Below are 24,404 nucleotides of genomic sequence, written 5' to 3'. Positions count from 1 at the left end.
AAATTTGATAAGTTTTACTTAAGACAAAAACTTAAATATCTTACATTTTAGATCGGAGGGAGTACTATGTAAAATAATAAGCGCACCACGATCAGCATTGTATTCAGATACAACACTACTAATGTTAACCTAGCTGAATGTACTGGGTTCCAGCTTTCAAATGGACCATATGTTACAAACAGTTAGAACCTGGTCTGTTTCTAGTACTCAAGCTACAGCTCCTCTACTTGGATTGAAAAACCACATGGGCAGCGTTTCGTCCGCACAAAGGTCTCCTCGTCGAAGCTCTGGTCTTCCTCCGGATACTCGTGCACATGCTCATGGTCTTGATCTGTCTGCAGTTTGCTTGAACTAGGCTCTCTTTCTGAGCGTCGACTGCTGTAACTGTTTTTCTGGATATTATTATCATTTCTGGGCGGCCCTTCGTGACCAAGCCCGTGTGAAGGTGTTTTGTATGACTCCTTCAATCTCTGTGTTGTTACAATGGAGCAGAGCAGCTGATACCATCTGGAGAGTGCCTGAGCTTCCTCCTGCTTCCTCTCCTCAGCTCGTCTCTTCTCCTCTTCTTCTGCATATGCCTAGTAGGAGGTATGAATGCATAAGCATCGCATCAATTTTATATGATTGGTGCTGGAAAAGATACACTTTTAGCTTACTTTGGACAAAAAATACATGTATTTATACAAGCCGTTTTCAGAAATGTGCACGTATCACAAGGATCTCCTAAATTACCAGGCTTCATATTTACAGTCACAATAATTTATCAGTCTCTGTAACTGAAATAACTTCACCTCCTAATAAGACAGCATCACTAAATCATTTGACATATCAGGTAAATCACGGTAAAAAAGGATCAAAGGTTCAAATATTCCAAAAATAATTGGTATGCCGCAACATACCTCCAGGATAGCATGCTTAAATTCGGTACAGACAACAATTCCATCGAAAACTGGAAGGCACCGACCACTTCGATAATCAAATCCAACCATGGCAGGAGCATAATCAATGCCAAGTCTCTTTGCAACCTGGAATAATCTTGGTAACCTCAAGTGTACTGTACCAGGTGGAAGGCACTTCTCTGACCATACGTCAACTTGGCCTCGTTCATTCTTGGTGACATTTTAACATCAATCAGCATGGAACACAAGAAAACAAGGACTGAAGGTTATGAATGGTGAGCTATACTAAAAGTGAGTTAATAGTACCTTTGGCACAATGCCGTCTACAGCATGAGGAAGTTGCAGCGGTTCCAGTTGCCATTCACCGTATAGTTCCAAGTTTGGCTTAAGAGCATCTTCATTAGCACTTGATTCAACTGACTGAGCATTGAAAGCCCTCTTTGGACGTGTAACAACCTAATGGAAGCATTACATCAGTATCAGAAGTTCAAAACTAAGAAAACTAAAAATCAGTGCTTCTGTTATGAACCTTTGCAGGCAACTCATTTTCTCGGATTTGAAGGCCCTCCCGCAACCATCCATGTCTTGATTGCAGTGTTTGAACACAGGATCTTGGATAAACAGGATGCCCTTTGCAGAAGCCAAGAACTGGACCTTTGGGGTGAAGAATTTGGTTCTTGTGAAGCCACTTCTCAAGAGCATATAGATGATGGTCTTTGTAGGCCTAAATAATTGCATAAATCATTAAAGCCAACCAATAAGAAATTTTGCCAGAAGCAGACGGGACAACAAGAAATTAGACTAATTTGTCCTAAATCCTGCACGGGATGTACCTGTTGACTGGTAGGAAGCGGTTCTGTTAGGGCTCTGGTTTGAAGTTCCATGTCTTCAGAATTGTTCGTTGCTGTCAGTTCCATCTGCTTTAGTGGTGCCAAAACATCCTCCCACCACTCCGGATTCACTCTCCCCTGTGCAATTCTGTGCCATTGCAAGCAATACCTGGAAACATGTGGAAGACAATAGAGAAACCACTTTTTCAAGAAGTTCCAAACCAAGAAAGGAGCCTCACATTTTGTAGTGATACTTAAATGTAAGTTCAGCTGGACAAAGCAAAAAACTATTGATACTTGGTACTTTTGATGTTCTATAAAATAATCCAGTGCTCCAGGTCATTCAATTAATAAAATAATGATACTTGTTACTTAGAAGAAGTGTGCATTGGGGAAAAATATTCATTAATCATGACAACAGTATTTTTACTTTTAACCCATACGTAGTTTTTCTGTGATTGATTTGGCTAATAAGCAGCATAAGATGGTGTAACACTAGTATGTCATTGTCGGAAGCACATGGCTAGGAATTGTGCAAAAGGCAAACCTTCTTGTTACATCCTTGGCTCCATTTCCAGCAAAAGCAACAGCATATCTTAAAGGCTTCTTGCAAACAGCTGAAGAAGCTTCTACTTTTCGTTCAGCATCAAGGAGATCATTCACAACATCAGCATGCACCCATCTTCCAGTTGACGCCTGCCCACTGCAGTATACCTCAGCCCAATATAATGGAGCTCCAGCACTTCTTGACCAAACTGCACTGGAGGTGGATGTAGCTTCTGTATTTTGACGCAATTTCTTCATTGGTGGGGTAGAATCTTGTAAGCTACTAATCGACTGACTCATGTGGGTAGCTTGATTATTATTTTGGGTTTCAGCAGCTGTGGCTGAAAGAGCCATTTCCAGTTGCAACTCGAATTCCACATCCCCTTTTCGTTTTGGCACTTCAGCATTACCAGAAGTGGATGGAAGTTGGCTGCTGGCTGATATACAACTACTTTCATTATCTGCTTTTATGCTTGACAAAGTTTTAGATAAACTTCTCTTGCAGGAAGAGGTCTGCTTTGATTTTCCAGGACCTCCTCTTTGTTGATTCATGTTGACACTATCTTGAGTATTATCTTTCAGTAGAGCAGGAGAACTAACCACATTACCATCAGCAGCTGGAGAACTATACGGTAGTGACCTTGTACAAAGCCTAGATGCATCTTGATTGAGTGTTCCCATCACTTTAGTATCAGGCTTTAGTCCAGCAACATCCAGATTCGTAACAAACCTACAAGGGCATGTATGTTTATGGATGGTTCAATGATTTCAAACAGAAACATAGCACACTATAGGTCTGTAGCAAAAACCATTTTCCTAGGGACACAACCATGTTACTTCATAAGACACATGGCATAGCAAGTGATGATTGCTTGATCTGCAAGATTATTTTGATGGGGGTGGAAGAGAAACTATAACATGTATAAATATCTTGGGTGACTATTGATCCTAATTTTGTGATTGCCACCTAAATCCATTTACTCTTTGCCCCACCATTTCCTTTTCCTCAAATAGATTAGCAAATCCAGTCTTCAGTGTAAAAAAACTAATTATACATATCATGGATATTGTCTAATTTCATTGTGCATCTGCATGGCACACCAAAGCAAGCAGCATTCGATACGAACTAATAAGGAAGCAAAATGATGTATTACTCCCATTTGCAAACATTTAATATATGCCTAAACTCAAGCACATCTATTCAGCAAAATACATACCTTGCTGTTAAGTTAAGTGCCCTGAACAATGCCACTGAAAGTGCACAAACCTGCATAGCAGACCATTTATGTGACAGCTTTACAAAAAGAGATTATTGCGGCTTCATATACAATATGAAAGAAAAGATGGATAACATAGGCCAGCTGATTTCTTCAGTAAAGGGATAATATTCAATACCTCTTCTGCAGTGCCTACACGATCTTGAATAGTGAAAGCCAAATTTGATACAAAAGATCCCCTGTCAGTGGATTGTGCGGTTACACAAAAAGTACGATGGAACTGCAAGTACAATACAGGCAACTTAAAAAGACCAACATTTAGAAAAAGAAACATTTCATGAACACCAATTATTTAGGTGAACAAAAAATGAGTAGAGAAGTGTCTTACCCAGCTCACAAGATTTCGTAGATTAACAGCTCTCAGGTTTGTAACATCAGTAAAACTCCATAATACATGGTTCGGTACAAGAGAGAGAATCGAGGCCTGCAAATAACATTAGAAACAACAAAGGTACGATTTAGCTTCAAAGGCACCCACAGATATAGTACTTCCTTAAATTTACATTTAGTTTCATTGTTTTGGAACATGGGATGGTGTATATATGATAAACATATTACAAAGAGATGGGGATGATATATACCACTGTAACGCACCTGAATAAGAGGATCATTGCAAGCCTTGTCAACCACCCTACCCCTTGCTATTAGGCAGAGCAAATGGACCTTGTGCACAAGTTCAGCCAACTCCTGAGTAAATCAGAAAATAAAAGTAGCAGGCTATAAACTGTGCCACATCAAATAGATGCTTACTAGGAGAAGAAATGGGAGTCCGCTAGAAAATAATAGATAGTTTGAACACAAGATCCAACCTACCAGAGAAGGAAAGATTATTTAATGTCTGTTTATCTCTAGTGCGTGTGCATCACAGAGGCTTTCTATTGATTTGTCTATAGATAACATGATAGAAGATGTCATTACTAGTGTGGATTCCTAAATTCCAACGCAAAGAGTGGTATTGCGTGAAATAATGTTCCCTAGATATAGTTAAAGGCTTGCCTGTAGCTAGACTGCAGATAATAAATTTTGCTCATCACACAAGTTGGTGCCTGGCAATCCAGAGTGCAAGTATTAAGGCCAGATTGGCAATAAGAGTTTGATTGACATAAAGTTGTGGCAACTGGTTAAAGATTAGAGGACATGTTCATGTGTCTATCCATTCTGGATACCTTGACTAGCAATTTCTAACAGTCATGAAGGAATTACCTTCTCTTCAGCAGTAGCCCTCCGAACAGTCTTCTTGCTAGTGGAAGAAGGTACATCATCAGCAAACTCAACAGTGACAGTCTCTCCAAGGTCATGGGAATACTCATTTTGTTCTACATGCCCCTCTTCCCAGTCCATGTCAACAGCATCATTGTCACGAACAGCCTCCATCTGTTCCTCCAAATTGTTCTTTCCGCGGCTCCCTCCACTGCACCTCTCCATGCTGGCATTATCCTTTGGTTCTGCCTTGGCTCTGCCCTTTTTCCGTGTATTCCCAAGTGGTGATCCTGTTTCCACCTAAAGAGAGCCGATGTAAGTATATCTAACCGTTGAACATTTAAGCTTTCTTTACACTTACACGACTAATCTTCATACCCAAAGGTGACACTTTCTATCCTAATTCTGAACAACGGTACCATGAGTTTATTAACTTTTACACAATACGTCCAGAACAGCTGTAGAGTACTATAGTTTCCTTTAGGATGATACAGTTGGATGTCTGGACCACAATGTATCACCTAGCGCAGCAGAACCGTACACTTGAAAGAGTAAAAATTTGCTCTGCTTCATTTGAGCTGAAGGCGCTGAATGCGTGCCCCTCCCTAAACAATCGATTCAAGCCATGGAGAAACCCAAATCCACATTACAGCAGTTTGATAATATCCCCATCAACACAATAAATTGATCCAAGCCAAAGGAGAAAGCCAATCCACATTATATCAGCTTGAAAATGTCCCCGTGAACACTCGGTCTCCTAATCTTCTGTACTCCCGGGCCCCAAATGCCTGATTAACTTCCCATATCGATCTTCTCAAAAAAAAAAAAAACCTTCCCATATCGATGCGCACAGACGTGCAAGGTAATACTAGCACGCAGACGCATTGGGGCACCAAAGAAAAGCCTCACCTTGGCGGGAGATTTCCCTTTCGCTGCCGGCGAAGCCCTCCGGCGACCCGCCCCGGCGGTTGCGGCCTCCGTGCCCGGCCCTGCAGAGCAACAGAGCACTCGCTCATCTGGAATGGGCAAAACACACAGCAGCCGAAGAACGGATAGAGGGACCAGGGGGCGTGGGCCGCGGACTCTGAGCTCGGGGAGGCAGGGGTTCGGGGGGGCACGAACCGGCAGAGGGCAGCGCCGGTTTCGCCTCGCTCGCGGACTGGCTCCTGGTCCGCCGCATTTGCGGTCGATTGGAGCTCGTCGCCTTGCTGCGATTCTCGGAGGGGAGGAAAGGTGAAGGGGGAAAAAAGCTGTGGAAGGAAAGGTGAGGCGCCGGGGCGCGGCCGCCGACCGTCGTTAGGTTTCGGAGAGGGGAGGGGAGCGACGGGACGGCGCCGCGGCTGGTGGCGAGTGAGATGGGTGGGGGGTTTCGCGCGCCGCGCCGCGAGGCAGGTCGCGCTCAACGGGGTGGGTGGGACCCGGCTGGCGGTGTAACCTGGCAGGCCGCAAGGCGCACGGGCACAGGCGCTGCCACGCCGACGGGCACAAATTACCCGCGCACCTGATATGTGTTCTAATATGTGAACCCACGGGAAAAAATATAGGCACGAAAAAACCTTTACCGTGCCCATAAACCCGCAAACCCGCTACGTATCTCTGGCGTGTGGACCCGTGTACAAGTATATGGAGAAGCTTTAAGGTTTCCTCTTGTTCTTCCCATCCCCAATACCCACACCTTTGACCGCACACTAGGTGTCACCCGCCACCCAAGCCCACAGCCCCTGAGGCGCTCGAGCGGCTTAGGCATTGCGCCATTTTGGCATAGTCCGCATCTTCGTACCAAGGTCATGAAAGCTTTTTTATTGTGTTTCTTTCTTCCTCTCTCGCGCGTTTGGCAGCCAACTGACGAGTGTGCCCGCGGACACAAATTACCCGTAGGCGGCAAGCATGGGTGTAGATGCTTGCCCGTGGCACGGGTGCAGGTTTAGAGCCTGATTGATTGGTGTCCAAAATTTGCCATGCCAAAATTTGAGGAGGCCAAAATATGGACATGCCATACCAAAATCTGGGCAAAAATTCTAGAATAGGACTTGATTGGGTGCCAATAAATTGAGTGCCAAAGTTTATTAGCTTGGCCTACTTTTGGCAGGGTAAATTTTGGGAGCAAACCAATCAGACCCTTAGAGCAACTTTGAACTTTAAGAGTTTCCTAAAAAATTCTTCCCCAAATTGATGTATTGGGGACTATACTAAAATTTTCTTTCCCAAAAATATATCAATCCATAGCGCTAATAATTGCCCTCAATATTTGCCACGTCATCGTAATTGGGCCTACATAGCCCCCCTCTACCTCCACAACAGAGCTTTGCCGCTCCTTTGAGCAGAACTCACCACGGGTCAAATCCGCCGTATCCCGGCCACCTCCATTCGATTCCTCGCACAAGTAGCTTCCCCTCGCCGTCCCGCATTCATTTCACCCATATGAAAACACAGACAGGGAAGACCCTCGCCACCTGCTCCGCTGCGCGCCTGCGCCGACAGGGAAGATCGGGACTCCAGGAGGTAAAGGCGTAGGGCGGCAAGCGTGTGTGCGGCGACCGCGAGGTGAGGGGCGCCTAGCCCGACGCAGGTGCGGAGCACCGGCAGGAGGAGAAACCTGTCCGGCAGGGCCCCCGTGGCGCGCACGAACGCGAACGCCTCGCACGTCGCCCCCCACTGCCGCGCGCGGACGCAGGCGTCGATCTCCCGCGCGTAGGGTGCGGCGAGGTCCCACTCCCACTCCTGCGTTGGCCGCGCGTGCGCGTGGCGCAGCGACACATGCCCGTGGCTCTGCGGCGCACCGTCGAGTAGGCGGCGGGAAGATGGAAAGAAGAGAAAAAAATGATGGATTGGGGGAGGAACGCTAACGCTAAAATATATGTGGTGGCATGCTGTTTTTTAGCGTCGCGAAAAAATTAGGAAAGGTTTAGATGGACTGTTGGAGTTCGTTTTTTTCCTTAAAAAGGTATCGGGATAAAGTTGCTCTTAAGAATCAGATCGCGGGCACGGGCGCGATTAAGTTCTACCCGCCCTAGGCACGCCGCCGTCCCGCCCGCCCGGCGGTGGGTGTCCGGGCCACAGAAAACGGGAAAAGGCCGTCTCTCTGTGGGCTGGGAAAAACACACGACCCACACGATACGTTGGGTATGCAAAATTTCCAGAGATCATTGCCACCCTAAGGCCCTGTTTAGCATGGCTCCAACTCCGAGTAGAGCTGCTCCACTTCAGAACTCCAGGTGGTGCCAGCTCCACTCCAGAACTCCAGAACTAAAATGGTGTGTTTGGCTAGATGGGTGCTCTCAGCTCCAAAAAAGATCGATTTCAGTGTGTATTGCCATTGTTGCCCCCAATTTAGGCCCCACTTGTCATCCTCCCCAAGCACCATCCATCTCTCTCGGTCAAGTGAGCGTCTGCCCCTCCACGCAATCCCAAGGGCCTCGGCTATGGCATCCCCCTCTGCTCCGGCAGCCCAGTCCGACCGCGCCGCGCTCCTCAAGGCCTTTGACGAGGCTTGCACGGGCGTCCGCGGCCTCGTCGAGTCCGGCGTCTCCTCCGTCCCCGCGCTCTTCGTGCACCCGGACCCCTACGCCTCCGGGCCGCTCGCGCCCCCGAGCGTCTTCATCCCCGTCGTCGACCTCTCACTTCCCGCGCCCACCGCTGTCGAAGCCGCCAGCAGCTGGGGCTCGGCGTCCCAGAGGACTACCCCGCGCGGGCGCTCGCCGCCGTGCGCGCCTTTCAACGAGCTCCCGGCCGCCGAGTGCTCCGCGCACTACGGCCGCTCCATGGCCGGCGGGGTCTCGTACTTCTCCAACGTTGATCTGTTCCGGACCTCCGCCGCGAGCTGGCGCGACACTATCCAGATCGCGTTCGGGCCCCAGCGGCCTGACCCGGCGCGCATCCCGGCCGAGTGCCGCGAAGAGTTGCTTGAGTAGGACGCGCACGCCACCGCCGTGGGGCGCGGCCTGCTGTGGCTACCGGGCCGGGCGGGCGACGGGGCCGGGGCGGCGGGACGGGGCGGCGACGGGGGCGGCCGGCGGGACCGGGGCGGCGACGGGGCCGGCCGGCGGCGGGCTGGGCGGCCACGGGCGGCGGGGCGACGGGCGACGGGGGCGGGGCGGCCACGAGTGGCGGGGAGGCGACGGGCTGCTGGGCGATGGGCGATGGGGGCGGGGTGGCGACGGGCGGCGGGGAGGTGACGGGCGGCACGGCGACGGGCGACAGGGGCAGGGCGGCGGGGCTGGGCGGCGGCGGGCGACAGGGGCGGGGCGCGACGACGGCGGCGACGGGCGGCGGGCGGGGCGGTGACGGGCGGTGGGGAGGTGGCAGGCGGGGTAGCAACGGGCGGCGGGGAGGCGACGGGCGACAAGTGATGGGGGTGGGGAAATAGTCACGGGTGGGAGGAAGGAATAAGAAATGAAATGTTTTTTTTGTAACAAGTGGCATTGGTGGGTAATTACCCACCAACTCCACGAGGAGGTTCAAAAGAGGTTGTTTTGGAGCAGCAAAAGAGGTGCTCCAAAACTCCAGTTCTATTTGCACTACAGCTCCATGGAGTTGGCTGCTCCATGAAGTTTTGGAGTTGAGGTGTTTTGCTGGATTTCTAGTTGGAGTTGCTGGAGTTCTGGAGTGGAGCCATGCCAAACACCCCCTAATTTGGCTTTCGGGATACGCCGTTAAATTAAAAAATTTGGTAGAATGATGTATCATCGAAGTTCCGCACTTAACGCCTCAAAATGCTTCTATGGAATGCAATTGTGAGGACCGTTGTTGCACTGGTTAATGAATCTTATTTCAGTCCGCATTATTTTCGTGTGTAGAATTTTCACAACATTGCTGCAGAGGAGCCCTGTCCGTTTACATCAACGTAGATTCCCGTAGTATTGAGTCTTGGCAACATTATAGGAGCCATTACATGCTTTTTGCTCTGAAGAAACAGAGTAGTTTTATTTGCATGCACACAAGACAACAATCAAAAGAAATCTCACACGGCGTGCATCCTCCGTCTCTTCCGCCCCGACATTAAGTAGAGGTGCCAGCCATGCATTTCCCTCTCACCTTTGCGCCCCCTTGGACGGTTGGACCACACACTAAAGCTGCCCCTGAATGAACGATCTAGTGCTCGCTGCTCGGGCTGGCCTGGGTATTTGCATTGGCACCTTAAAACTTCAGCGTTCCATTTCCTAGGCACCGATAATAACAATGTCTCCATTAGTAGATTGTTTTTACAGCTTGACTTGCACCGTGTTTGCAAAAGAAAAAAAGGTTGAAATGTGCCTTGATGTTGTGATGAGTGATATATATGTTGAATAGTGTTGACTTCCGGTCACAAGAGCAGCTCCAGTGCTGTGCGGACGGCTCCTGCGGACAAAATCGAATTGTACTTCGGGTCGATCCTGACTGTGTAGAAGCCGATTGGTGGGATCCGCGTATCGGGGGAAAAAATTCAAAACTCTAGCGACCGTCCTCGCTCACGCGAATAGAAAGAAAAATCAGCCGCAACCCCCACGGCTCTCTCCACCTCCCATTCCCCATCTTTCTTCCTCTCTCTCCCTCCCTAACCTTCCCGATCCGGCCATGGATCCAAAATTAATCCTTGGAGAAGAGCAAGTTCCCCATCTTTCCTCCTCTCTCCCTCCCTCCCTAACCTTCCCGATCCGGCCATGGATCCAAAATTAATCCTTGGAGAAGAGCAAATCATGTCTTCTAGGTCAAGGTTCTAGCAGATCAAGTCCATACGGTGCTATTGTGGTTCACGGTGGCGTTACTGGCGGCCGGTGCCATGGATGTAGCGGCATCAATGGGCGAGCGCGGCATGCCCTAGTGCAAGTCCAGCGAGAGGTCTTGGCGCCGTGCAGGTCCTGCCCGCGCCGAGCCGCCCAGGCCGCCCGTTAGACCCTTACCCAACTTCAACTTCCCCTTACCCTTCCCCTTCCCCTTCCATTGCTCTTTTGCTTGCTTCTGCGCTTGTGGTCGAGGACGATCAACATCAGCTACATCATCAGTGTCTCGGTTTGATGAAGAAGTGTGAGTTCTTGATGAAGAGACCTTAGTTCTCTTATTCATAATTGTGGGGGCTGCCCCTTAAAAGGGACCCCAAATGTCATTTATATCATTCCCTGTATCAGTAGATGATACGGGCATTTCGCACCAGAAGTATCACATTCATACTTCATACAACCTTTATTGATAATTTATATAAGGTTGTAAAAGAGAAAACACACTACTAATGATACAAGAGGGGCCGTAGCCTCAACCTTAATTATATAGCAGAGGCCTACATAGCAGTCCCAAGCCAACATGCGGCTTGTCTCCTAGGGTAGATCCTCAGGATCCTTGACCTCTCCACCAGCAACTTCTTCCTTTGAGGAAAGAAAGGAAGGGGAAACAAGAGTGAGCACCAAATAGAACGTACTCAGCAAATCCCACAATTGTTGTATTATTTTATGCAGGATTTCAAGGAATAGCTGGTAGTTTACCTGGAAGCTAGTAATATGCATTGTAAACAAAGTTGTAATATTTAAAAGAATGCAATGCATATATTAATAAGTTGTTGGTCCTAGAGGGGCCTCCCTACTAGTCCCTAAGTCTTAAGAGCATCAGAATCCATCAAGGATCACCTGAGCCGGCTTTTATCTTATTTCTAGACACATCTCAAAACAAAGGTCGAGTCTCTCTTTCTTTATAAAGTTGGTTATGACTAATCAATGGGAGCTTTAACTATGTGATCTCCTACCCGAGAGACTCGGCTATTCTCGTACCCACCAGTGTCTATTCCTAGACAACATTCCCTAACTCCACCCACAAATACAGCTGGGATCTAAATAGGGGTCACACTATGTCCAGTCGTGGACTCTTCCCTAAAAAATGATGCATCATAACTTGATTTAAGATGTCAACAGGTCCTACGGACCTCAACTCGTGACCCGTGTCGACCAGGCTTTGGACTCTGCGAAGGTCCTTCTCCAGTCTATCTACTGCCCATCGTGGTCCCTTGGGACGGTTTATTAGGTTCAGTTGGTGGGGTGTGAGTCAAGGCATCACATGTTTAGGCACTCCCGAAAGCTGTACCTTTTTGGCACATGTGGTTGTACTTTCTACTAGAAAGACTTTCCCATGAGCCGGTCCTTATATGACCAGAGTAAGCTTTAGGTACTCGCGAGTCCAGCCTTAGTTGGTTGCTAGATTCACTTTAGTTGTTTTTATGCCGTTTCCAAAGTACACACTCTCTTCCTTAGGATTTTGGGAACCATGATATAACCTAGGGTATATGGGGGTTTTTTATATCAAGGAGGGCTCAAAATTATTAGGATGAGCTAAGTAAGGAAATAAAGGAAATATGCAAAGCTTATAAAGTAAACAAGTTATTATCTTGGTTCATTTCACTAATAAGACTTGGGATCAAAAGATGATGATGATTTGTGGGACTTGCCTTCCACAAAGTCCGGATTGTTCAAAGTTTCTTCCTCATAATCTGGGTCGTCGAATGTGTTACCGGTGTTGTCGTTTTCTACATTATCGTAGTTATACGTAAGAAAATTAATCAAGCAAACAATCAAAGAAATACATCAAACATGAGTTATAAGAGTAAGATTGGGGATTAGAGGGCTTGGGTAATTTCCTAGAATTTTCTAGGATTTTTCTATAGCTCTATGAAATGGTTTCCTATTTTTGTCTCATAACACATGGGCTTTTCTATTTTAGAGAAGGGATGGGAATTAATTTGGGAGTTATAGATGTGAGATTTGTGCAAACAAAGCATGACTAGGTTTGAAATGAATTCTAATATTTTTGGTAATTTTTGGAAATTTCTACCATTGGTTTGCGAAGTTTGGTGTGGATTAGCTTGGGTGGCCATAGCAAAACAAGGAGGAGAGATGGGAGAGATTGACAGGCGGGCCCGGGTGGTGATGTGGCAAGGGGTCCGCGTGGTGGCACTGCTACGTGAGCCATGGGTTCGGGGCTGTGGATCGGGGTGGTGCTTGGGTCTGCGGTCTTTGTGGACCGGGTGCAGGGAGGGGAAGGAGCAGCGACACTGCTTGGGTTTGGTCATCGGTCCGCCACGAGGAGCAGAGCTTCTCGCTAGAGCTAGCCACGCCGCACGAACTGGGCCACGGGAGAGGGCAAGAGGTAGCTTAGGGAATAGAGGCGGGCAAGGCGGACTAGCATAGGGTGTTATGGTGGCCGGAGGGTGACTAGCAATGGAGAGGGCTCGCCGGAGTCGTCACGGCAGCGTGGCCGTGCGGGGATTGGGCGCTAGGGAGGGCTTGGAGTCGAGGTTTGGGTGTGGGAGTGGGAAAGGGTGTCTAGCATGTGCGGTGAGGTGGTTAGGTAGAGCCGCGGCCGGCCAGAGCATCGTCGGCAGCTTGCTGGAATTCCAGCAGTGTGGTGGCTAGGTGGAGTGGAGGCCAGAGAGGGTGTGTGTGGTGGAACTGTTCAACTTAACTGGCTTAAGTGCGCCTAATCGCTGTCAGAACAACAATTATACAAAACACAGTTAAAATAGTGTAAGCCCGGTAGTCCGTCGAGTGTCCCTAGGATGCCTCGAAACCTCCACGACGTGAATCGTAGCCATACATCAGGATCGCTTCCATGAAGGGAAAGCATCAACAAATATTATATTTTTACATACATACAGGAGTACGAATTATTACAAACTGTACATTGAAACAAACTTAATAGTGCAAGTTAGACCAGTTCTTAGAGTTTTGAACATAAAACAAGTTCGAGGGTAAAGTTATTATACTTCTAGGTTTCGACCTAGGGTATCACGAGACTCGTAAAATACTCTAATTCTTCGAGCCTTCTTCTTTAGTTTATCCTTGTTGCGCTTCTGAAGACAACAAGGGATCCCTTGAGTATGAGGGTACTCAGCAAGACTGACCCGACTAACCAGTATAGGTAGGTTTAAAATATTGTTTGAAGAAATATGATAGCTTTATGGTGTACTGGCTGACTCACAATTTTGTGGAAAGCTTACTACTAGTGGAACCTTAGTTTTATCATTTTATTTCAAATTAGGTTTTACCTAACCAGTCTAGGTGAATAAAATATTTTTGAGCAACCAGTGGAACTAAGTCATACAACATATTAATTGTAGGAAAACATTATATTCAACTGGGTTACTCTACGATGCTTAAGTGATGATGTGCATTCGTAACCAAGAATTGCGACGATCCGGACCGAGTTACATCCTGTAGGAGATACCTAATCACCAGCTATGTACAACTGCGCGGGTTCAATTAGTCGTACCCAAAGACTGGAAATATAATTACCCGAACCCAGGGACGCACCCCCACATGGGACTCCATGTCTGGTCTGATCTCCATGTGAGTTTCAGGCTACGCCCCTACCCTTCCACTGCACGCCAAGCACGGGTAAGGATATTTCCACTCAAAGAGCCAACTAACCTACTGGGCTTGCTGGTTCCCGATGGCAGTAAGCAACCAAGTAAAATCACTTGATCACTGGTTAAAACAACGAACAATCCTTAACCAGATTAAACTTAGTAGACAGAACTACCATCTCTAGCTTCTATCCACATCTTCGAAAATTCTAGGTGATTTTCCTTGATTAACATGACACTAAGTAACAAAAGTTACTTAAAAGGTATCTAAGCATTGCTAAGCATAGGATAGTTACTAATTAATTGAACAGGTGGCAAAGATGTCCTACAAACAAAGTGGGATTATGCACAAGAGTAGGTTGCAAACAACTCCTAGACTTAATGCATAAAAGGAAATAACCAATAATTGGACTCATGAATAATAATTTCTGAAAGTAGATAGACTAAGATGCACCGGGGCTTGCCTTGATTCACAAAAAAGTTAGTATCCTCTGGAGATTCTTCCACACAAGGGACCAATTCAACAACCTCGTCGAAATCCTGAGGGTCTTCGGAGAATTCCAAGAATTCCACTTCTGGGGCTTCTGTTTCTATGATATGATGCATGCATTAGTTAGAGATGCAAAACTTTTTGAAACAAAAGACTATACAACTATCTTCATGATAAAGTTGCAAGCCAACACTAATCTACCAATAAAGATTAACACACAATTTTAATTTTTTTAACTACCTAACTTAAGTCTTTTCTTTTATTTAGAAAAGCATTATAAATAATTTCTAATCTCAAAACCTAATTCCTATAGTTTAATAAGCATTTGTGAATAATAAAATTTTATTCAAAATTTTATACATTTTATAAAGGTTAAATATTTATTTAAATACCTTAAATAAAGGTATTAAATAAATACCTAATTTTTATTATCTTTTCCTAGGGTTTAAAAAAAATTAATGCATAAAGGAAAATAAAACAAACCTAACCAAATTGGTTTCACTATTTTTGGACATTTCTATAAATTATAACGAATTAAATATGAAAATTGGATTTAAAACTAATTTCTAAAACACCTAAACCATTTTCCTAGAAAACCCCCTGGATATCCTGTTTTCTCACCCGCGCTCCTCTTACCCACGGCCACTGACAAGCGGGGCCCCGGTCAAGTCACAGTTGCCCACCTTGACCGCGGGTACCCCTGGTAGGTCGCGGCACTAGCTCACCGCCGGTGGGTTCGCCGATGACAAGACCTAGCCAGGAAGATTTCCATAGGGCAGCGCACATCTACTGGTAGGGTTATTGCCCCGGGCGGTGGGCTGAGCAGGAGCTTGCAGTGGTGGCGGCGGACCGGACCGGGCTCGGCCGGCGCGGGTGGCGACGACAGCGAAACTCCGGCCACTAACTCACTCGGAAGCCTCTACGACACCTACATAGGCCTCCTGAACTGAGAAGCTGGACGGATAAGGATGGCGGACTGATGGTCACCGGAGAGGGTAACTATGGCGGCCGGCGGACAGGAAGATAAGCGGGGGTGAGCTCGCCGACACAGAGTTGCGGACTGGAGGGTCGTAGGGTGTAAATTGAGTTGTGGCAGAGCTATGGGCGGAAGGAACCAAAGGAAGGAAGAGGTTGCGGGCTCAGGGAATTGAGTGGTGGTGCAACTTTGCTCGAGCAGATAGGGAAAGAAGGAGACAGCGGCGGCTTTGGTGCTTTAAAGGCTAGGGAAGGCGGCAATGGCGCTGGTGGTGACCCGGTGACATGGGAGCACGTGATGTTAAAAGTGAGGTGTTAAAAGTGAGAGTGGGTGTTAAACTTTAACCCACATTCCCAAACACGCCTAACCTTTTTAGCGCTAGCGGATTACGGGACTAGCGGTACTCGAGTGCGGACTAGAATTGCGTATTAGATTTCGGCCGTTGCCTTTAGGCTAGCACCTGACCGTCCTGCACAGGCTGACACCTGGGGTGGGGCCCTGCGATTTGGGGGCCAGGGCAGCCGCCCCCCTGCCGCCGATGATCACACGACCATCAGGACGAGCAGGAGCACGAGCACGGTGATTGCGATTGTACCCGTGGTGCTTATGGCGTTTACCTTTCCGCCTTCAGGTCGCGAGCGTGGGAACGGCGACATGGATGGATATCTAAGAGCAATACGGCAACAGGATATATATGGACTAAGTGGTTTACATGGGTAGGTCCCTGTATTAATGGTCTTTAGCTATTGCAATTACCATAACATATGAGAGAGAAAATAATATTGTTTATTCCTTATGTCTAAAGATTACTTTTGCAATCCTCTAATAAGCTGCTTCCACTATAGCTATGGCCTATGGATGTTTTATGAACTATATTTGTTGTATAAAGATCTTTTCTTTTTCTACACACTGTGGTTGCTCTAAGACACTTGCATGCATGGATATCTCTACATTACTCCAAATCAGGAGTATCATATCATGTTACTATATTAAAGAATGTCACGTGAGACCGAGGGTAACAAATTTTTGTAAAGATGCAATACTTCCATTGCCGTACGGTATCAATTGTTGTATGCAAGATTCCCAAGCAATTAAGGTTATGCATGTATATTGGCCAAATGTACTGAATCGTGTCATCATGATTTACCCGTACCATAATGCATTAATGCGGTTTTGGGTTGGTCTGGAGTGATATCCTGTAATCCCTCCGTACCTTAATATGTGTCACCGTGCAAAGCGTGCTGGTCAAACTTTTTTAAGCTTTACTACATTTGTAGAAAATATTAGTAACATTTATATTATTAAATAAATTTATTATGAAAATAGATTCAATGATATTAGATACTAATTATGTATCATAAATATTAATATTTTTCTATATATATTTGTTCAAAGTTGATTATGTTTGAATTCTGGGGAAGTGAGAATGACAGATAAATTGTACTCACCAAATGTTCCGACGATGCACAAAGTGTCCAGCATTTGGTGAGTGCAAATGAACTAGCCATTGGGTGGATTCATCGGAGCTTCTAGTAAGTACGGCAATTTCTCTGCTACAAGCATACGGCGGTGCTATCACTGGAACCTTGGTGCCGCGTCACACGACTCATAGGGCCTTGGTGCCATGTGGGAACCCTCCAACGCTAGCTAAAGCGTATGATGCTCATTGTGAGCATCTATCTCTGATCAGTAGAAACTCATAGGACTTGTCTCCTGGCTATTTCTCTGGTGAATACGATGTTCACAGGGTCTTTGTTCTTCTTTGCGTTGTCAAGACTTCATTTGTTCGAAGTCTTGGACCTTCCGTTGATTTTTGAAGATCTTTAACACATCCACTCGTTCTTGCTTTGAGGTGATTTTTCTTTTATCTCTCCATTGCAAACCTAAGTCCATCGCTATGTTTTCATGAGACCAACAAGTCCTTATATATACAGCAGCAAACCCTGTCAATCTTATTAGATATCCTTTAAAAAAATCTTATTAGATATGGTTGTCATGCAACCACCGAATTACACCTAAACCTACTAGACGTACGGGAGAAGCATGGCCGCATGTGTGCGTATATATGTAATAAGCTTTCAGTTGAATGCTGCGTACCGGAATATGAGTTAGTTAGCACTCGGAAGCTGAAGGAGATTGGTCAGCTCCCCGAACCAGGCGACACGTGGTGGATGATCGCCGGATATCCTGTATAATTTTGATCGCTTGAGATCAAATTCCAAGATGACTTCTATGAACTAAATATGGCATTCCAAAATCGGTAAGATGGTTACCCTGAAAAGCTCTCCAGAAAGTTTGAGCACGACTGTATCTGTATGCGTAGAGAGCTCTTACATATAGAGCAAGAGAAATTGGCCGGAAACGGTAGCACGCTCCAACTCTTTTTTATCACGATATCTGCCATCTCCCGCTCTCTCTGCTGCGACCGGATTCGTCTGTTATTATACTCCTGCAGGAGACAAGTATATGAGCGTACATGTGCCAGTATGAATGTACCTCGGTTTTGTGCATTTGGAAACAGTTAACCGATGAGCAGATATTATTAAAATTTTCTGGAACCAGTAAAACGTCTAGCGCATCTGGTGTTGTGTCATAGTACCCACCCAGTGTGCTGACCAGGGTTCGATTTCCCGGATGCGCTACGTTATTTTATTTTTGAGTTGTTTCTTCGGAATATTTTTTTTGTTCAACCGATTCTTATTACGCCTAGCATTTTCCTGATGAGTGAGATTAGTATTTAAATTTTCAAGCGCCCATGTTTCCTGAATTTTGCTTCACCCTAACCCGAATCCTAGCCTGTGTCAATCAAGCTTCAATTCAGAATATCAGAAGGCAGTGTTTGATAAAAGGCATGGAATTGCCACATAAACATAGCTCACCAGCTAACCAAGCTCGTTTTGCTTGTGCTTATTTTAATGAGATACTTTGCGTATGACCATTTGAGTGCAACGTGCATTTAAACCATTTTACTCATTTATGAACTTCCATCCATGTGATTTTAACCGCTGTGACAACTCAATGACTATGAAGTAGCCTCTTTCAACATGTCGTTCTCAGCATTCTCACTTATATCTCCGGAGATTGACATCAAAAGTCAAACCATGGCAACAGTACCAAAATACAGAATCACCGGATCAAATCCTAAGCTGAGCTCTTTCAGTCACCAGGTCCACCGCCAGCGTTTACAAGAAAACTAAAACAGGCACAATGCTATGCGTTGCGGAAGGACATGAGGCCGTAAGAGAACAAACTCTACCCTGCTCTGCATTATTCCCAGACTAGGCTATATTTTTTTGGGCACATAGCACATGATAACAGAGCAGCTGTACAACTGATGTGAATATGAATCCCTTATTCCCCTTGCAAATAGTGATCCAAGTTCGCTACAACAAAGCCATCGATCCAGCTGAAGACTGAGAATTGTATAAAGAGGGGTATCTCATGCTGGTGCTTTCAGTCCGTAGAGAAAGCTCCCTCGCAGTACCTGCAAGAGGGATGCAGACATTAGTGAGCCCAGGTTCAGTGTTAGGCATACGTGCAAAAGCCCTCATGGGAACAAGGAACTGCTTATCAGTACAGGTAACAACACGAAGTAAAAGAATGTTATTTTTGGCCTCGCAATGTAAAATATAAGGAGATTGTGTACGAGTACGATGGGCCAGAGGTCAAGTCACAGCCATGCCAAAAGTGTCACTTCAACAAAAGGTTTGCAGCTCGGGTCTATATAATGAGAAGAACCGGCCTATGAAATTCTATATTGCGGCATTCAAAGGAGACAACCGTGATATGCATGATCCTTCATCAGACTTCATTTGGGGATCCTTCATTAGGCTTTATTCAAATTCATGATAAATGGATATCCTAAATATGAAATTGATTAGCCAATACAAAGAGAGAAGAAGTTACCTGTTGCTAAACTTCTCTACAGCTGTGGAAGCATATAGAAGTGTTTCACCACCTTTCTCTAAAGCCATGTACAGCTCCCTCCCTCGAGTAATTTTAGCAATCACCCATGCATTGCTTTTTGTTCTGATGCATACTTCAAAATCATTATCATGACAAGGGTCACTTCTCTTGTATCTTGACTTCTCTAAATCTACTTCTTGTCTTAGCCTATTGAGGGCAAGTAGCGAATCCTGCATAATTTCATTACAGATGATAAGTCAAGTGAAAAGGATGGCACAAGCTAGAAAAAAGTTGTTGATCCTAATATAAAATCTAACACCTAACAGCGTACAAAAAGATACAATCCTTACGGTTTATAGTATAATACTGGAATCTATATACATTTCTCAGATGAATGGATGATACACAAAAAAAGAGAACACACTCATTGAAGTTTACTACACAATAGTATACCTTTGCCAGGGTGGTGACTTTCCCAGGTGGGGATGCTCTTGATATTCTTCTGTCTGGATCAACCAGCAAGTAACGATATCCAGCAACATGATAAGCATTTTCTCCTCCCCATCCTCGTGTCAATTTCTGTTCAACAGTGACAATCTTCTGTGATGCCTGCAAAATGGATCAAATTACTTGGCATGCATTCAGGGGCGAAAATTACGCACAGGGCATGTGTACTTTATCATTGAACAGTACATTTTAGCTTAGCACTGCATCAGGAGATCAGAAATGGATGGAAAGCATGCATGGGCCACTCACATTTTCAAGCATCTGCTTCTTCACATGAGCAATGCCCTCTTCTCCGTTTATTAGTGAGGAAGCAGGAATCAGCAAAAGGATAGTGAGACTCTTGTGCTGGTAAATGCATAGGTACATGCGCTCCTCTGCCTGCTGGAACCAGAGTATTGGAGTCAAGGGTACAGCACCACGAACTTCTGTAGTTGCAAAATCAGCAGCAACAAAACCGTCCTTTCCCTTTGACAATTTCTCACGCAGGAGAGGCCTGAAATTATGATGCATCTGATTTTGTCCATCAGGAGAAGTATCACGAGATCGACTATGGTACCTTTCTCCTGCAGTTGTTCCATTTGATGAACTTGAAGTTGGGCCTGCATTAACAGAAGTTCCTTTCCGCAAATAGGACCAAGAGCTTGCATTGGAAGATAAAGCGCGAGGAGTTAACCTCAGGACAGCATAAGTATATAGGTTTAAAGTATCATCCTGAAAAAAAAAACTTCAAAACCTTAATGACAAAGGAACCAAATGCTCGTAAATTAGCAAAACCAGATAAAATTCCAAGTGAAGTGATTCAAGCGACCATACCGGGGGCAGTGTTGTAGACACCAAGAGGTCTTCAAATAGTACGAGCGATTGGCAGGTGGTGTTTCCAAGACACGATCCAAGAACTGTGGTGAGTGACTGAAACACTAACACATCAATGGTTGGAATAAATAGAATAAATATGCACAGCTATTGCAATTTGCAAACAGCATGATTCTAGATGATACTGCAAACATGACATTTGTGCACTACTGCCGGAGGATAGTCCAAAAGGATAAATGCTGATCGAAAGAGTAAATGTTGATCAGATCAATTCTGAAAGATTTTCCCAGAAAACAAATTTCTATTTGTTGAAAACAAATCTTCGTACAATTACCCTACAATAAAAAGCAATCCTATCTAATGTAAATACTATGGCACAGAAAATGAATGTCAACAGTAAGCCTTCCCCAAAATAAATATAAATAGACCAGCCAAGAACTGTGCTAAGAAAAATAAAGTACCCCCTCATCCACAAATATAAGGGATTCTAAGTTTATCTGAAAAGGCATGGAAATGTTTTTAACAGATCAGCGGAGTAAGAGACAAAAAAGGATGCTTCTATTAAAAAAATTGTTAGTAATAGCAATACAGCTTACCTGAACTTCAAGTGCTACTTCTCTTGATACTGTGAGCATTTGGACCGTTCCCCTCTCCTTTAGGCAATCACGGTAGGTTGGGAATTGCAGCTTTTTACCAGCATGAAAATCTGCTCCAGAACATAAAACAACAGGTATATGTGGGATTAGATTGCCAAATATTTTCAAATAGTATAGTCTCTTTTCAACAGGCAACAATTTTACTGTAACCTTGCAAACTGCAAGAAATGATGACAGCAAACATAATAATAACAGCCGCAAAACAAATGGAAAACTAGACTCACCACTCAAATAATCTGTGAGAAATGTGCGGAGGTGACCACGAGCAAGTTCAGCACTGGGTTGTCTGTCAAGTAAAGTTCGGATTGGTCCATGGAACATTGCGAAGAGTGAATGGGCCTCTTTAAGTATCCCTTGCAGTGCACCACAACGCCAGGTCAATTCATTGTCCTTGGTTTTTTCCACAACCTATAAATTAAATTGTACACCAACTATACGTCAGCACAAGATGTTACAATCATTCAACCTATATTGTTGTAAGGAGGGTGCAAATGTAATTTTGCAAGAGAAAAGAACACGGGTAATGAAATGAAGTCCTAGTTCCCTCAGGAGAAGATCGCACTTCCATAATAAGCTTCATGCTATTTTGGAGGATGGTTCTGTGGAAATATAGGAATGCTAACTACGTTAAACCTACATTAGCATTGTTGTATGACATGAAGAGACGGAGAAGGTTTTGATGCCAGCACAGAAATACACTTCCTAATCCTAACTCTAAAATTGAATATCACAAGGCTTTAGTGACTAGTAATATTCAATAAGAACGACTACAAGGTAGTCATTATGTTCTTTAAGTGAACTATCAAGTAATCAATTTGCACATGTAGGTAAAAAGAACAATGCTGGCAAGAAGCACACTCACTGACATCACAGAAATAAAATATTGTGCATGAACAGTAGTTAGATGAAATGCATGTAAAAACTTGATAACCGAAGTTCATCCAAACCCAGAGGAAAACTATTAAAGTATTCATAGAGTCAGGATCCATTACCAGAACCATCCAAATATCAGGTTCCGCTTGATAAAAAATGTGGGAGTGCTTCTCAGATTCTATAACTTCACAATCCTCTACAGGAGAAAATATTCTGCACATAATTAAAATAGGAGAAATAAGATGACTGAACCAGCAAATTTAGGCAATACAAGGAATAGCACAAGCGGAGAGCTCACTGTTTAGAATGGACAGCAAAGACTAAACAAAAGTCGTAATGTACAGCACAAAAGAAATGGTGCTTATTAAGAGTCCCAATCTTCTGGATGCATTCCTCATGTCAATTTAGAGTAATCATCAAAAGATGTGCAGTTGTCTAGAGCTCTACTAGAATATGTGAAATCTCGATGAAACAAACAACGACTGTTGCTACTTAAGTGTAAGATGTACAAAATGCATATGCAAGTGCTTTGACCACTGCAATGTCAAAGGAACAAACACTTGAGCTTTTACTAAGTTCAGAACAGGTCCTAATTTTGCTGTTGCTTGAAAAATTTAAGCTGGATGTCATATCTTGAGCTCAGGATACAAGTCTAGGTGCTGTTATGCAACTCCACAAGGTGAGTGCAAATTCTCTTAAACTAACTTTCTCAAGGTCGCCAAATGGAAAATCCGCTCGAGACAGTAATGCGACCCAGCGAGAGGGGCAGAGGAGGGCGACCTCGTGAAAGTGACGATCCCCTCGCAGAGCCCGATGACGGAGAGCTGGAGCAGGATGGGGCAGTCGGCGGGATGGAAGAAGAGGATCTTGTCGAGCTCCTGGCCCTCCTGCTGGCCCCTGCGGAGGTCGAAGACGCAGAGCTGCGCCCCGTCGCCCGCGGCCGCCGTCGAGAGCCCCATCCCCGGAACCGCGAGCCGCCGGTGGGGGGATCACCCGCGGGATGGGGGAGGCGCGGCCGCAAGCGAGGGGCCCGAGGAGAGATGGGGGCGACCGCGCGGCCCCGAGCTGATCCAATTGCGGGGGTGGGTTCGTCGCCGGGGGAGGATGGGAGGGAGATCCGGGGAGCTAGGGGCCGCGACGGCGGGCGGGCGGCGGGCGTGGCCGATAGGGTGGTTGGGGGGTGGCGTGAGGCGGCGGTCACGGCGGTCGGGGGAGAGGAAGGAAGGGGAGGCGGGCGTGGACCGGTCGGTTGGGGTCGGCGACTCAGGCGTGCCGCGTGCGGTGCGGTGCGGCCGTGCGGGCAGGACGGCAGGGGGTCATGGGGACCAGGAGTCAGCGACTCGCTGGATCCAATGGCTCGTAGGACTTCTAGCTCTTTTTCAACTGGGGACGCAGGCACGGCTCGAGTTGTGATTAGTATGATTTACGAAGCAATTTAAATGCTTCATCAATACTAACTCCCTTTTTATATTTTTTTTATTTGCTCATCTGTCCCTCTTACGTTTTAATAAAGTAATTATTCTCTTTTATTTCTCATTTTCTATATTTTTCCTTTTTCTTTCCCCTTAGGTTTTCTTGTTTTTATCCTTTATTTATTCTTTTCCTTTTTAGTAATACTAACTTTCTTTTTATTCTATTTTCTCTTCCTTTTCCTTTTATCTTACATTTTTATTTTGATTTTGCTTTCTTCCTTTCTTTTTATCTTTTTTCTTTTCTATATTATATATTCATAAGAATATTTTTTCCTTGATGTGGCTTGTTTGTTACACATATAAAAATATTTATTCAATTACTAAGCCACTTGTTTCTGATGAAGACACATTTATTCGTGCTGTTTAATATTTTGAATATATACAATCATTTGTTCTTGATGTTCAGTATTTTGTTCCAGGTATACATGTATTTGTTCTCTAAGTTTGTATAATTTGTTCGAATATATTTTTTTTCAAAAACTTTGTACAATTTGTTCTATGTATACATATATTTATTGATATATTTATTGTGTGAGTTTGTATAATTCATTTGATGTATATAACTTTTTCAAGTATTTCATATAATTTATTTCAGGTATGTATGTGTGCGCGCGCGCACGTGTATTAAGTATGTACG

General features: G+C 45.2%; 3 protein-coding genes across 4 annotated transcripts; 1 reads left to right on the top strand and 2 right to left on the bottom strand.

Annotated features, from left to right (window-relative positions):
* Positions 1-69: 69 nt before the first annotated feature.
* Positions 70-6,113, bottom strand: LOC117861283 (DNA repair protein RAD4). Its single transcript, XM_034744811.2, has 13 exons — positions 5,875-6,113; positions 5,662-5,741; positions 4,756-5,052; positions 4,147-4,239; positions 3,881-3,976; positions 3,671-3,772; positions 3,493-3,542; positions 2,277-3,005; positions 1,733-1,898; positions 1,429-1,623; positions 1,206-1,355; positions 900-1,109; positions 70-578 (listed from the first exon to the last, which is right to left on the bottom strand). The coding sequence occupies exons 1-13, from the start codon at positions 5,930-5,932 to the stop codon at positions 213-215; spliced, it is 2,592 nt and encodes an 863-aa protein (XP_034600702.1). The 5' UTR covers positions 5,933-6,113; the 3' UTR covers positions 70-212.
* A 2,061-nt stretch (positions 6,114-8,174) lies between these two features.
* Positions 8,175-8,663, top strand: LOC117861873 (1-aminocyclopropane-1-carboxylate oxidase homolog 3). The gene has a single exon (XM_034745396.1). It carries the CDS (start codon positions 8,175-8,177, stop codon positions 8,661-8,663), a length of 489 nt encoding a protein of 162 aa, XP_034601287.1.
* Positions 8,664-18,570: 9,907 nt separating this feature from the next.
* On the bottom strand, positions 18,571-23,513 carry LOC117861265 (vacuolar fusion protein CCZ1 homolog). 2 transcript variants are annotated; one of them, XM_034744796.2, is made up of 10 exons: positions 23,076-23,510; positions 22,415-22,508; positions 21,647-21,830; positions 21,363-21,472; positions 20,767-20,862; positions 20,510-20,664; positions 20,203-20,446; positions 19,900-20,055; positions 19,447-19,676; positions 18,571-19,024 (listed from the first exon to the last, which is right to left on the bottom strand). In XM_034744796.2, the coding sequence occupies exons 1-10, from the start codon at positions 23,252-23,254 to the stop codon at positions 18,994-18,996; spliced, it is 1,479 nt and encodes a 492-aa protein (XP_034600687.1). In that variant the 5' UTR covers positions 23,255-23,510; the 3' UTR covers positions 18,571-18,993. The 2 variants fall into 2 exon arrangements, with proteins under 2 accessions (XP_034600687.1, XP_034600686.1); XM_034744795.2 differs by having other exon boundaries at positions 20,203-20,664; positions 23,076-23,513.
* Between the last annotated feature and the right edge of the window lie 891 nt (positions 23,514-24,404).

The sequence above is a fragment of the Setaria viridis genome, chromosome 6, assembly GCF_005286985.2.
Source record: "Setaria viridis chromosome 6, Setaria_viridis_v4.0, whole genome shotgun sequence".
Lineage (NCBI taxonomy): Eukaryota > Viridiplantae > Streptophyta > Magnoliopsida > Poales > Poaceae > Setaria > Setaria viridis.
The sequence above is the reverse complement of the archived record's forward strand: the minus strand, read 5'-3'. Positions and strand labels throughout refer to the sequence as shown.